Source organism: Euprymna scolopes, chromosome 6 (genome assembly GCF_053919585.1).
Source record: "Euprymna scolopes isolate OS-2025 chromosome 6, ASM5391958v1, whole genome shotgun sequence".
Classification (NCBI taxonomy): domain Eukaryota; kingdom Metazoa; phylum Mollusca; class Cephalopoda; order Sepiida; family Sepiolidae; genus Euprymna; species Euprymna scolopes.
This window is the reverse complement of record NC_136487.1, coordinates 109,898,765-109,911,367: the sequence shown is the minus strand read 5'-3', so window position 1 is coordinate 109,911,367 and position 12,603 is coordinate 109,898,765. Positions and strand designations below refer to the sequence as shown.

The 12,603-nt window shown below is 34.6% G+C and overlaps 1 protein-coding gene across 1 annotated transcript in view; it reads left to right on the top strand.

The window, feature by feature from the left end:
- The window catches only part of LOC145277860 (conserved oligomeric Golgi complex subunit 8-like), a gene marked incomplete in the record, with an annotated part of 189,211 nt that overhangs the window by 142,680 nt on the left and 33,928 nt on the right, over nt 1-12,603 (top strand). Inside the window, 1 exon segment of the mRNA XM_080129811.1 lies at nt 5,526-5,687. Within this exon segment, the coding sequence (XP_079985937.1) occupies nt 5,526-5,687 (162 nt within the window).

Below are 12,603 nucleotides of genomic sequence, written 5' to 3'. Positions count from 1 at the left end.
TATCTGTATATCTATAGTATAAAGCTGAACATCTGTGTGTGTGTGTGTGGTCACGAATAGGCTCCTATATGGTTGACTATTATAGAAAACTGATCACATATAATGATAGAAGATGTATCGAGACACAGGAGTGGGTATGTTTGATCTGGAATAATGATGATTCATTAGCCCCCCCCCCCGCCCATATAAATTATATATAAAAAATAAGAGAAATTAAACAAATAAGTAAATAAGAGCAATATATATAAAAAATAATAAAAAATAGTTAGCTGAAATAACATAAACCAATTTAAAAAAAAAAAAAAATTGATTCAAACCCAAATAAACACTAACAACAAACACAAATAAATTAATGAACAAATAATAATAAAGAATTAAATAGAAAAAAAAATGTTCCATCTATAACCACTTATAGTTTTATTAAAATAAATAAATTAACAATTTCCAAGGAATGTCAATCCAGCGCCCCGCCCCCCTCACCAGCTATTTTCCTATTCCTGGCAACCACACCCCTAACCTAAACACCCCAACAGCCGACTGAGAATCGTCCCATCCCCCACCCCTCCCCTCTTCTCTCACATCCTCCTTCCACTTCTCTCCTCCAAAAGCTAACCAGTACCAGCCTACTAGCGACTTACGTACCTAGATACACCAAGTCATTCCACTGAATATGCTAGGATGTTAATAAATTAAACAAATAAATGAATAATACAGAGCAGCAGAAAAAAAAATAATAATAAGACAACAAAATAGACAGAGAATATACAAAATTAAAAAAGCTTATGCTAAAGCAACAAGTTATAAACTAAAAAATAAATAAATAAAATATATATATATATATATACAAAAATTTTTAATAAAGAAAAAGGAACAAAAATAAATGTTAAAACCTTTGCTCCGAGGCTCCACATAGCCATCCAATTCCCGCTCCATCATCTAGCATGCTTTAAATAGATCGATCTGTCACGTCTACCATGAGAAAAGGGAATTTTTTTCCGAAATTGATAATGGATATTGTCGCAGACATAACAAGCAAGACATTTGTATTTAATACAACTGAATAAATGTATGTATATATAGACATATGTAAGTACTTATTGATTTGTAAATTGCCACTTGTCTTTGTCTTCTTGCAACAACAATGACAATATCTCATTCCTCGTATTGTGATAGCCTTCTAATTCTCTACTACATACCTATCCCACACAATGCTTCAAGCAAACTACATATCAATTCTCTCTCTCCATATATATATTATCTGTATATTTTATATATTATATATATACTAGCATGGATACCCAACGTTGCCAGGGTTGACATGAAATTCAGTTTGGCCACACCTGCTATACTAAGAATATTGACTAGTTTTTCATTATTATATGTCAACTCCATCATTACCCCAACAAAAATTTCAAAAATAAAAGAATGAATGAAAACACAAAAATGTACCCCCCCCCCAAAAAAAAAAGCAGAAGTATGTAACAAACTCTCCACCAGATATTTCGGCAGAAGGGATATGAAGAGAAGCTATTTTCCAGATATTTAATTGAACACCTTTTCATAACTATATTCCAGTTTAAGCAAATTTCTTTTATGCTCCCTCAGTCTAGAAAGATTTGTAATAGGGTTTTTGCAACAAAAGCAAACTGTAAATACTTCAGTTTCAAAAATACCAAAATAGAATTTGTGTTAACCGGAATACACGTTTTTATGTCATAAAAATGATGAGTTATGACTTCTTGTGTTATTAAAAGAAAAAAAAATTAGCAGTTACGAGGTCAAAAAAATGTGAAGAAAAAAAACTGGTAAAAAAACGTAAATGAGAGTTCTTTTGTTTTTGTTTTTTTTGTTTTAAATAAAGAATCTTAGTCGAATTGGATTGTTGGTTTATTTTAAAATAAAAATCCACTGGACCAAAATATTAATTGCAAAATCTCGGAAATTATTTTATTTGAACTGATTCCAAAAATAATGCTTGAAAGTTTGTGTGAATTCTTTTTAGTTTGATTATCCGCCGATTATCGGCGACTGGGATTGCTGTATATGAATTTTTTCTTCCAGTATTCTGTAAGACTTGAAACCTTTTTTTTTAATGGAGAGTATGCAATGCATTGTGGATGCGTTATTGTCAGCTCGCGTTACTCTCGCTTCTCTTTATTTGTCCCTCAGTCCTCATATTTTAATGAGTGATTTTTCTGACAAAGAGAGAAGAAATAGCTGTATAATAGGTTGGCAGTATTTTGCGTGAACAGCCGCCAGAGATGTCGGAAATTTTCTGTTTCTATGTCTATCCTTATAGCCATGTCACTAGTAAAGGTGCGGGAGGTAAACGTTTTATCTGGGCTGACGTTATCTGCCTTATAGTCAGGGACCCGAACCTTGGATTAACCACTAAGGAGGCTGTCCTATCAGCAGGTGCAAAGTACTGGGGCTGCTGTATTGCCATTTGGCAAATGGATTCTGGACCATGCAGTAGCTTCTGGTGGGGCCTCTTGATACCATATTAGTGGGTAATTGTTACAGCTTTACCTTTTCATATGCTACAAAAAAAATCTTCATTTCTATTTCTCTCTTACTTTTCCTCTCTGCCCTGCTTCAAGCAAGTCTGACAACCTAGTTCACAAATCCCAAAACTCCATCATGAAAAGTTTCAATAAAAAATACACAATTAAACCCGGCTCTCCAACTTCTAATGTAGACCCCCACTACCATGTCTCCTTCTCGAACATCAAGGGTCTACGTTCTAACCTTCCAGAGGTTGAAACCCAATTACAGGAGACTAAACCAGACATATTATTTCTAAGCGAAACTGGCATTGGACAGACCATTTCCCTAGATGAGTTCGTAATTAAAGGATACTCTAATTTAACTTCCGAATATGACCCCCAAGATCAGCATGGAATATGTGCCTAAATAAAAGATGACTTTACATGTGGTAGGGACATCTCCAGAGGAGATCCTAACTGACTGGGATAGCTTCCGTACATTTATATCAGATCTACCTCTGCATTCCATGTTTAAAAAGGATGTGTCCTCTATAGTATCAGACCTAACGGAATGGTTAATTGTAGGTATAGACCGTTTCATAACCTCGAAAAATTCCAGGAAAACCTAACAGCCAGCCGTGGTTCTCTTCAGAATGTGCTGCTGCCATTGCACACAGAAATCGCTTTTTCCATTGCTTCCAACGTAATAGATGTATGGAAACTAAAGCTGCTTTCAGAACTGCCAACACCTGTAAAACAGTAATAAAGAACGCAAGAGTTGTATGCTCAGTCCGTCATATCCAAAGTAGCTGAGCAGCGGCTTGGTTCCCACCAGTTTTGGCAAATAGAAAACAGAATCCTGAACAGAAGTATGTGCTCTATCCCAACTATTATCAATGGACCTGAGGTAATCTCGTCAGCATCAGACAAAGCCAAACTCTTTGCCAAGAACTTTGCAGTTAATTCTATCTTTTGCGAGCAATGCCGCCATACCCCCAATATTTCCTCCTGTATCAGAAAACATGCTATGTGATATACAAATATCTGTACATGATGTTGCCAAACTAATCAAAAACCTTGATTCCAGTAAAACAACTGTCCCTGACGGTATTCCAATTATAGTACTCAAAAACCTTCAACCAAAACTAGCACCCATCCTTACAAAACTGTTTAAACGTTGTCTTAAGGAGAATTTCTTCCCATCACCCTGGAAAATCTCATCAGTATGCCCTGTATTTAAGAATTCAGGTGATCGCTCATCTCCCTCTCAGTACAGGCCAATAAGTCTCCTGTGCGTCATGAGTAAGTTGCTGGAATCTGTGTTAAATACAGGAGTAATCAACCATCTCAGCAAAAATAACCTTCTTAGTGACACACAATATGGTTTCCGTTCTACTAATCTACAGCAGATGTGCTTACATATCTCATAGGATTAGCGAATCTCTTGACAGAGGCAACCTTTCTAGGGCAATTGCTCTTGATATATCTAAGGCCTTTGATAGGGTATGACATAAAGGTTTACTTCACAAGATCTCTAGCTATGGTATAGCTGGAAATGTCTTCTCAATTATTAAATCATTTCTTTCTGATAGGTTCATTAGAATAGTAGTTGATGGGCAAAAATCAGAAGCTTACAGTATAAATGCTGGAGTCTCTCAGGGGTTCATCCTGGGCCCAACTCTCTTCCTGATCTACATTAATGATCTTCTAAATCATATCCTTACATCATTCATCGACATTTATGCTGATGACACTACTATCTATGGTAGCACATCTAAGACCGTAAACGACTAAGTTCTCTCTCCTCTGATCTTGAGCAAGTGGTACAATGGGGAAAGAGGTGGCTGTTTACTTTTAATGCATCTAAAACCAAGCTTTTATCTTTACATCATAAACGCTCTGATCCCCATCTGGCATCAACTGAAATAAATGGCTCTCGTCTTGAGGAGGCCTCATGTTTTTACCAGCTTCTGGGCTTGACCTTTACTCCTGATCTTAAATGGAACACATACATTAAATCCGTTTCCTAGGCCGCTGGAAAAATGGTGGAATCTTTCTATCGATCCAGTAGATATCTCATTGCTGATGCAATTCTCTATCTATATAAGAGCCAGGTACATTCAAGGTTGGAGTACTGTTGCCACATCTGGCAGGAGCTGCTAGAAAGGACTTATCCTGCCTTGATAGAGTTCAAGATATACTTCGTAGCCTTGTAGGGATGTCCTTTCTCTTCCCTGCAACCTTTTTCTCACAAAAGAGATGTTGCAAGTTTGTCTCTGCTTTATCATTATTTTCATGGCATGTGCTTGGCTGAGCTCCAATCTATGGTCCCCCCCCCTCACCAAACTTTCACAATAAACACCCGTCTAGCAGAAAACACTATCACTAATTTTCCCCACTCTTTATCTGTGCCTAAACCAAAACATAGATTCTTTCTTAGAACTGCACGCCTATGGAATTGTCTTCCGTTTTCCTGCTTTCCAGCTGACTACAATATGGTTGTCTTCAAGTCTAACGTAAACAAGTTCTTGATGAGCTGTTTCATATAAGTTAACAAATTTACTGAATTTCCATTACTGACGACTACTATAGTGTCCAATTTCTACTATACACTCTTTAACCCTTATCCTCGAGTGGCCTCTTGGCCTTGATAAGTGGCGATGTCTATGTAAAAAAAAAAAAGAAAAAAAAAAGGAATGTTTTGATCACTAAGACCCAATTTTGATCCCACTTACTACCAATACAACATTTCACCCCTTATTGGTTGATAATTAGTGCCAGTTTTATGACTAGTCAACTGTGTTTATGCATGAGAAAGGAGTGAAAATCTTCCTTTGTCTTTGAAAAAAATTGTTTTCATTTTGAAAGACGTCTGTATTGTCAGCATTGTATTGAGATTTTATTATAATACTAATTTTGAATTAAAAAAAAATAGTTTTGAATTTGATTAGATATTTGAAAGCAGCGATTGAAAATGTTTCTTCCACAAAGTTTTGCACATTATTCTTTTTTTTTTTTTTTTTAATTTTGAATTTCCAGAACATTGTGAATGAAGTGAAAAATTCCACTCATCTGATGCTAAACCAATTGATCCAACAACTGCGTACTAACATTCAGTTGCCATTGTGTCTTCGCGTTATAGGGTACCTCAGACGGATGGATGTCTTCTCAGAGGCAGAATTACGCATAAAATTTCTTCAGGTATTAAAAGTAATCTTCTCTCCCTTCTTTGAAAAAAATGATTTCAAAGATTCAACTATCATGACATTTTTTTTTAAATGGTTTTTAACAAGAAAACGTATTTTGAAATAAATTAAAAGTGAGAAATTTTGAACTTTCTGTTAATAACACGTTGCAAAATGATTATTTAACTTTTTGAAACAAATCATTTTTCCTTAATTTTTAATTTTATATTAATTCTAACTTAAACTTTTTACTTTTAAATTCCAATACTATTAGTACTTTATTTGAAAAAAATATTCACCTAAATTAATGTTTTATTTTAATCAAAAATATTACAATGTTTACAACACTAATTTGACATTCTTTCAACTAGGCAACACACTAATATATAATAATTGTTAATTTCATTATTGTTCTCTCTCTCTCTCTCTCTCTCTCTCTCTCTCTATGCACACACTCACATAACCATTACCTAGTCTTCTCTATGAATCAGTCCTGGACATCTTAGCAGTATCACATTCATCAACTGGATGTATTCCACATGTCTAAGAATCATCTGTGACTATAGTCCAAAGGATAACATCACTGCAACACCTTGTAACACCTGCAAGATTGGTGGGATTAGAAAATTTTTTGTACAGTCTCAGTTATGCTGGGCTGAGCATGTTGTTAAAATGGATGTTGGAAGAATATCAAAAACTCTTATGGATATTCAGTTGGCTTCTGCTCATAGAAATGTAATTCGCCTCTGGTTGAAATACAAATATAAATTGAAAGATGCACTGTCAGCAATCGATATACCTCACTTTGACTTTGAAAACTGTACACAAGAAAGGAAAAGGTAAAGAACGACTTGTAACAATAAACTGAATTATTTCACAACTTGCCTAGGTAACACAAGAAATGCTAGAGACAAAAAGAAAAATGCTCCAACTTTAACATCAGATTATTTACACACTTTTCTGCAAGTATCTTGCTGAACTTGGGAAACATAAATGAAAAATTGTGGGAACTTCATACGTCCAAATCAACAAGTCCATTTTATATATATATATATATATATATATATATATATACATACACACCTTATTAATATTTTCTAACCAAAATTTTAATATATTAAAATTCCAGTAATGTTCATATATTAATAAAATTAAAGTCAAAATTGATTTAATTAAGTTTTATGATTATCAGTTTTCATAATCAAGCATACATATCTTTTCACAAAAATCAAGACAACAAAATATAAACTAAGAACATCATATTGTGTATTTTCATATGCATTACAATTATTTCACAGCCATTCAATTTTAAATATGTCATTCAAAAATATTCCAAAACAGCTATTCTTCAGATGGCTAAATACACTATACATATGTGAATACATTCATAATCTCTATTTTAAGAGAACAGTTGAACCTACCTCCACCCTGCTCTTATATTTTCTCAGGTAGGTTCAACTGTTTGTTCTCTTAAAATAGAGATTATGAATGTATTCACATATGTATAGTGTATTTAGCCATCTGAAGAATAGATGTAATTTTTTAAATCTCTGAGCAAAAAGAAAGAAAGGCATACTGAAGATGAAGGTTTCCTTCGAAATATATTTATGAATTTCAATATAAATTTCAAACAAAATAAATGTCTGTTTATTTTGTAATAATGTGTTGTTTTGGCTTCAAACATATATAATACATTAGCATTAGTGGGGCATTAGAATACACCGACTGCCCCCCAGCAGAGGATAAAAGTCCTTAAACAGGGCTACCTGTTTGCCGTAGGTGGCGACCCGTATCACCTTGGAACGGGATCCTGGTAGTTGAGGGTTGCAGAGGACAGAAACAAGTTCCTCTCCATCTCAACACACTACTTTGGCCCTTACCTTGGTTAGACGGGCAGTCGGAGAGGCCCGCTCCGATCAATCAGCTGGTCATGTCCAGCTCTAAATCTGACACACATAACAAGAAAATACACTCACGCTCCCCACATCACACAATAAACAGATTTAGAAAGAGGTGGGTCATGGATCAATCAACTAACTGGACAATGGATCTGACATGACTGGAAAACAAATATTATTACTGAAAATCAGTGAAAATCACATTTAGTAAAAATGGATGAAGCACAGGTGCTCAGACCCACCAGTTGGTCGAGTATGTCCTTCTTGTATCCCTGTTGTTGTTGGGGTGAATGGGTTTCCCCCCCAACACTTCCCATATAGGGCTCCAAGGTGGGTGGGGAGCAAGAAGGATGAAATAAAATTAAAATCAATATGAATAACAAAAAAAGCAAAAGGACTCACTCCGATGTTCCGGATTACACAAGCTCAGACAATGAGCGAGAATATATTCAAAAAAACATTAATAAAGAAAACTTCCCAAGATTCTTAGTCATTGAGATCCTGGGAGAAAAAAAAGACCAGCGAGCTATCTCCTTTCTTAATCGAAAAAGTGATATCCCAAAACAGCAAACCAAAAACGGTAAAAAAAAAAATGAAGAATGGGAACTTTCTTATCACAGTTGATTATTATAAAGATGTGAAAAATATCTTGGAAATGGAAAAATTCCATACTTTCGAGTGTAAAACCTTCGCTCACGAAAGGTTAAACACCTGAAAAGGAATCATAAGAAGCCACGTAGCTACCAAAGATGAAATCAAAAACGCTCTTAAAAAACAGGGAGTAATAGATCACAACAGAATATAAAAAAAAAAAATGGACAATCAATATCTCCTAGAACGTATGTATTAACTTTCAATACCCCCAAAGTCCCAAAAAAAATCAAGATTGGGTATACCAACGAAAAAGTAGAACCATGTATACCAAGCCCATTAAGATGCTATAAATGCCAAAAATATGGGCATCACAGAGAAGCTTGTAGAGGACATGAAACATGCAGAAAACGTGGTTTAAGGGAACCCAGCCATACAGAGAGTGAGTGCCCCAAAATGTTCAAATTGCCTGGAAAACCACCCAGCTTTCTCCAAAACTTGCAAAATCTTCAAAAAAGAAAAGGAAATTACAGAAATGAAATATAAAGAAAATATCTCCTTCCCTGAAGCGAGAAAAGGGGTTAACTCCAACAAAAACATAAACACCTATGCAGATATTACCAAAAACCCACCCCAAACCAACCAAATTGACTACTAAGAATTACTTAACAAATTGATCTCTGAACTCACAAATTTAATTGAAACCCTAAAAAAAAAAAAAAATGAAACCAACAAAAAACAAATACTAACATACTCAAAAACTCAACTAAATGACCAAAACCAAACACAAATTCCAAAGAATAAAAAAGAAACTCATCAACAAAAACCACAATTAAACTTACGTGAAAGATCTAAATCACGAACTAGAACAAAAACAGAGCATAAACATACAGTATCAGAAGAAATGAAAACAAAACAGGAAAACACAAAACCTCCTCCTAAAATGCCAAACAAACCAAAAACAGAAATTCTATTAATTGAAAAAGAAAATAAGTATGAATTAATGGAAACGGTAAGTCAGGAAGGACATGTAAAACGGAGCAAATCCAAAAGTCCCAGATCAAAACAAAAGAAAAAAACTCAGCAAAACCTGTCAAATAAAACCCAAACACAGACAAACCTTCCACATCCAATGAGATGGAGACGTGAACCAAAAAAAATAATAAAAATAAATATAAACTCAAAAAACAGAGAGACCTAAATATATGGACCTCTAAAACAACACTCCCCACAAAAATCTAACAATAACAACACAACAATGACCGACACAATTATTCAGTGGAACTGCAGAGGCATAAAAGCAAACATAGAAGAACTATACCAACTCTCAGCAAAGTTAAACCCAGCTGTTATTTGTTTACAGGAAACTTTCCTCAAAGACAAACAAAAAATAAACCTAAATAAATACCAACAATTCAACTACATAAAAAATACTGATCTCCGTGCTTCAGGTGGTACTTCCATTTTAGTCCGAAATGATATACCACACAGCCACTTCAAACTTAAAACTAACTTTCAAGCAATAGCAATTAAAGTCACTCTACATAAACAAATCAATATTTGTTCCATCTACATCCCCCCAAACCAAAAATTAAAAGAGAATGAACTCCAAAATATCATAAGGCAACTACCCACACCCTTCATCCTACTTGGAGACTTTAACTCCCACAATCCAATATGGGGTAGCAATGAAACCAACCAGAAAGGCGAACTCCTGGAAAAACTCATTAACAATAATAATTTATGTATATTCAACAATCAAACCCCAACATATCTATGCCCAACCTCCGGCAAAAACTCAGCAATAGACCTGACCTTAAGTGATCCGTCAATTCTAATGGACTTTTCATGGTCAACATACAATGACACTTGTGGAAGCGACCACTTTTAAAAGTCCCCCTGGAAGAAGAAACTAAAAAATGGAAACTAAAAAAAAGCAAACTGGGAAGAATACAAGAAATTATGCTCAAAACACCTCAATACAAATGAAAACGTTCAAAACATTGAAGACTTCACCAACAAACTAACTACAATCGCAGAAAAATGTATCCCTTTCAAATCTATTCCATTTAAACGCAACAAACCATGGTACACCAAAGAATGTCAAGAAGCCATCAAACTATGACGCAAAGCCTTAAGAAAATTCCAAACAGAACCTACCAAACAAAATTTAATCAACTTTAAATATCATAAAGCAATAGCCCGGAGAAACTATTAAAGAAGCTAAAAGAACATCCTGGTAAAATTGTAAGCGAGTTAAACCTCTCCACAAACCAAAAATCAGTCTGGAACATGCTAAGAAGCATGTCTGGGGAAAAAAACAATGAACCCCATTAAAACTTTATCAGTAGACAACACACTAATAACAGAAAAAAAAAAACAGATAGCAGACTCACTAGCTAAACAGTTTGCTAAGAACTCAAATCAAATCAACCCAAAATTCCAAAAAATAAAGTACAACGCTGAAAAACATAAACTAAACTTATCCTCAGACAACCATGAAACATACAACAAATTAATCTCCCTCGAAGAATTAATCAACTCAATAAAAAAATCCCACAACACAGCAGTTGGCCCCGATAAGATTCACAACGAATTCTTAAAACAACTACCAGAAGAATCGATTAAGTGCCTTCTAAATGTCCTCAACAATATATGGGAAAACAATCTATTCCCAGAAATATTGAAAGAAATGATAATCATCCCAATACCAAAAACTGGAAAAGACTCCTCCAACCCCCAGAATTATAGACCCATCGCCTTAACAAGTTGCCTTTGCAAAACCCTGGAACGAATAGCCAACCAAAGATTAATATGGCACCTAGAGATAAACAATCTAATTACAAATATACAAACAAGAATTTGCAAAAAAAGAGGCACAATCGATCAAATAACCAGACTAGAAACCGTCATAAAAAACAACACATGACAGCAATTTTTTTCGATATAGAGAAAGCATATGATACCACTTGGAGGTATAGTATCATAAAAGACATCCAAGACTTAGGCATAAGAGGACGATTGGTATTATTCATTAAAAACTTCCTTTGCACAAGAAACTTTAAAGTCAGAATAAGGAACAACCTTATCAAACAACCAAAATTTAACAGAAGGCATACCTCAAGGAAATATCCTATCCACAACATTATTTGCAATAAAAATCAATAAAATTATCCAAAGCCTTACTCCTGCAATTGATAGCGCACTCTATGTCGATGACTTTGTCATCAGTTACAGATCCCACCACATCCATTCCTTGGAAAGGACCTTACAATTAAACTTAAATCGAATCAACAACTGGGCAATAAACAATGGATTCAGCTTCTCTAAATCTAAAACTCAATGTGTTCATTTCTGCCCTATTAGGAAAATACATGATGACCCAGTCCTTAAACTAGAAGGAAATATCATACCTGTAGTCAACCAATACAAATTCCTTGGAGTCATATTTGATAAAAAACTAAATTTTATACCACACATAAACTATCTAAGACGCAAATGCAATAACACCCTTCAACTCAAAGTGGGGAGCAGATCAACAAACCCTTCATAAAATATACAAATACCTCATCCGCTCCTTTATATACAGAGCAGCAAGAAAATCATATTTAAAAATATTAGACCCAATCTACCACGGAAGCATAAGACTGATACTAAGAGCTTTCAGAACATCACCCGTAGAGAGCTTATTTGTAGAGGCAAACGAATATCCACCTCAAATTCGAACTGAAAAACTAGCTCTCCAATATTATCTAAAAATCAAATCCACTCCATCAAACCCAGCCTACGAAAACATCTTCAACCCTAAATCCAAATACCTATTCGAAAGTAATGAAAAAACAATAAAACCATTTGGGCTAAGAATGGACTCTATACTCAAAGAAACCGAAATCATCACTACTAACATAACTATCTAATTCCAAACATCCTTCCATGGAAAATAAAAACTCCAAACGTAAACCTTAGCCCAAAAGAACTTCAAAAAGCAAAAACACACCCAAGCATATATCAAAAGGAAATTTATAATATTCTCAAAAAATACCCAAAACATCATCTTATATACACTGATGGATCTAAAGACAAAGAAAGAACAGCCTGTGCAGCGGTATCAAACAAAAAACCCTAAAGAAAGCACTACCATCAGAAAGTTCAATATTTTTAGCTGAAACTTACGCCATAAACCTAGCTCTTGAAATCATCCACAACAGCAGTTACCAAAAATTTATTATACTATCGGATTCACGATCAGTTCTAGAATCACTGAAAAATAAAAGATTGGAAAACCCCCTTATAGTAAAACTCCTATGTAATCTAAACACTATGGCCAACAATAAAAAAAATTCTCTTATGTTTGACCCCTGTCCACATAGGTGAAAAGGGTAATGAAAAAGCCGATAGAGCAGCAAAATCTGCCCTCAAACTAACCCCAGATAATATAAAAAT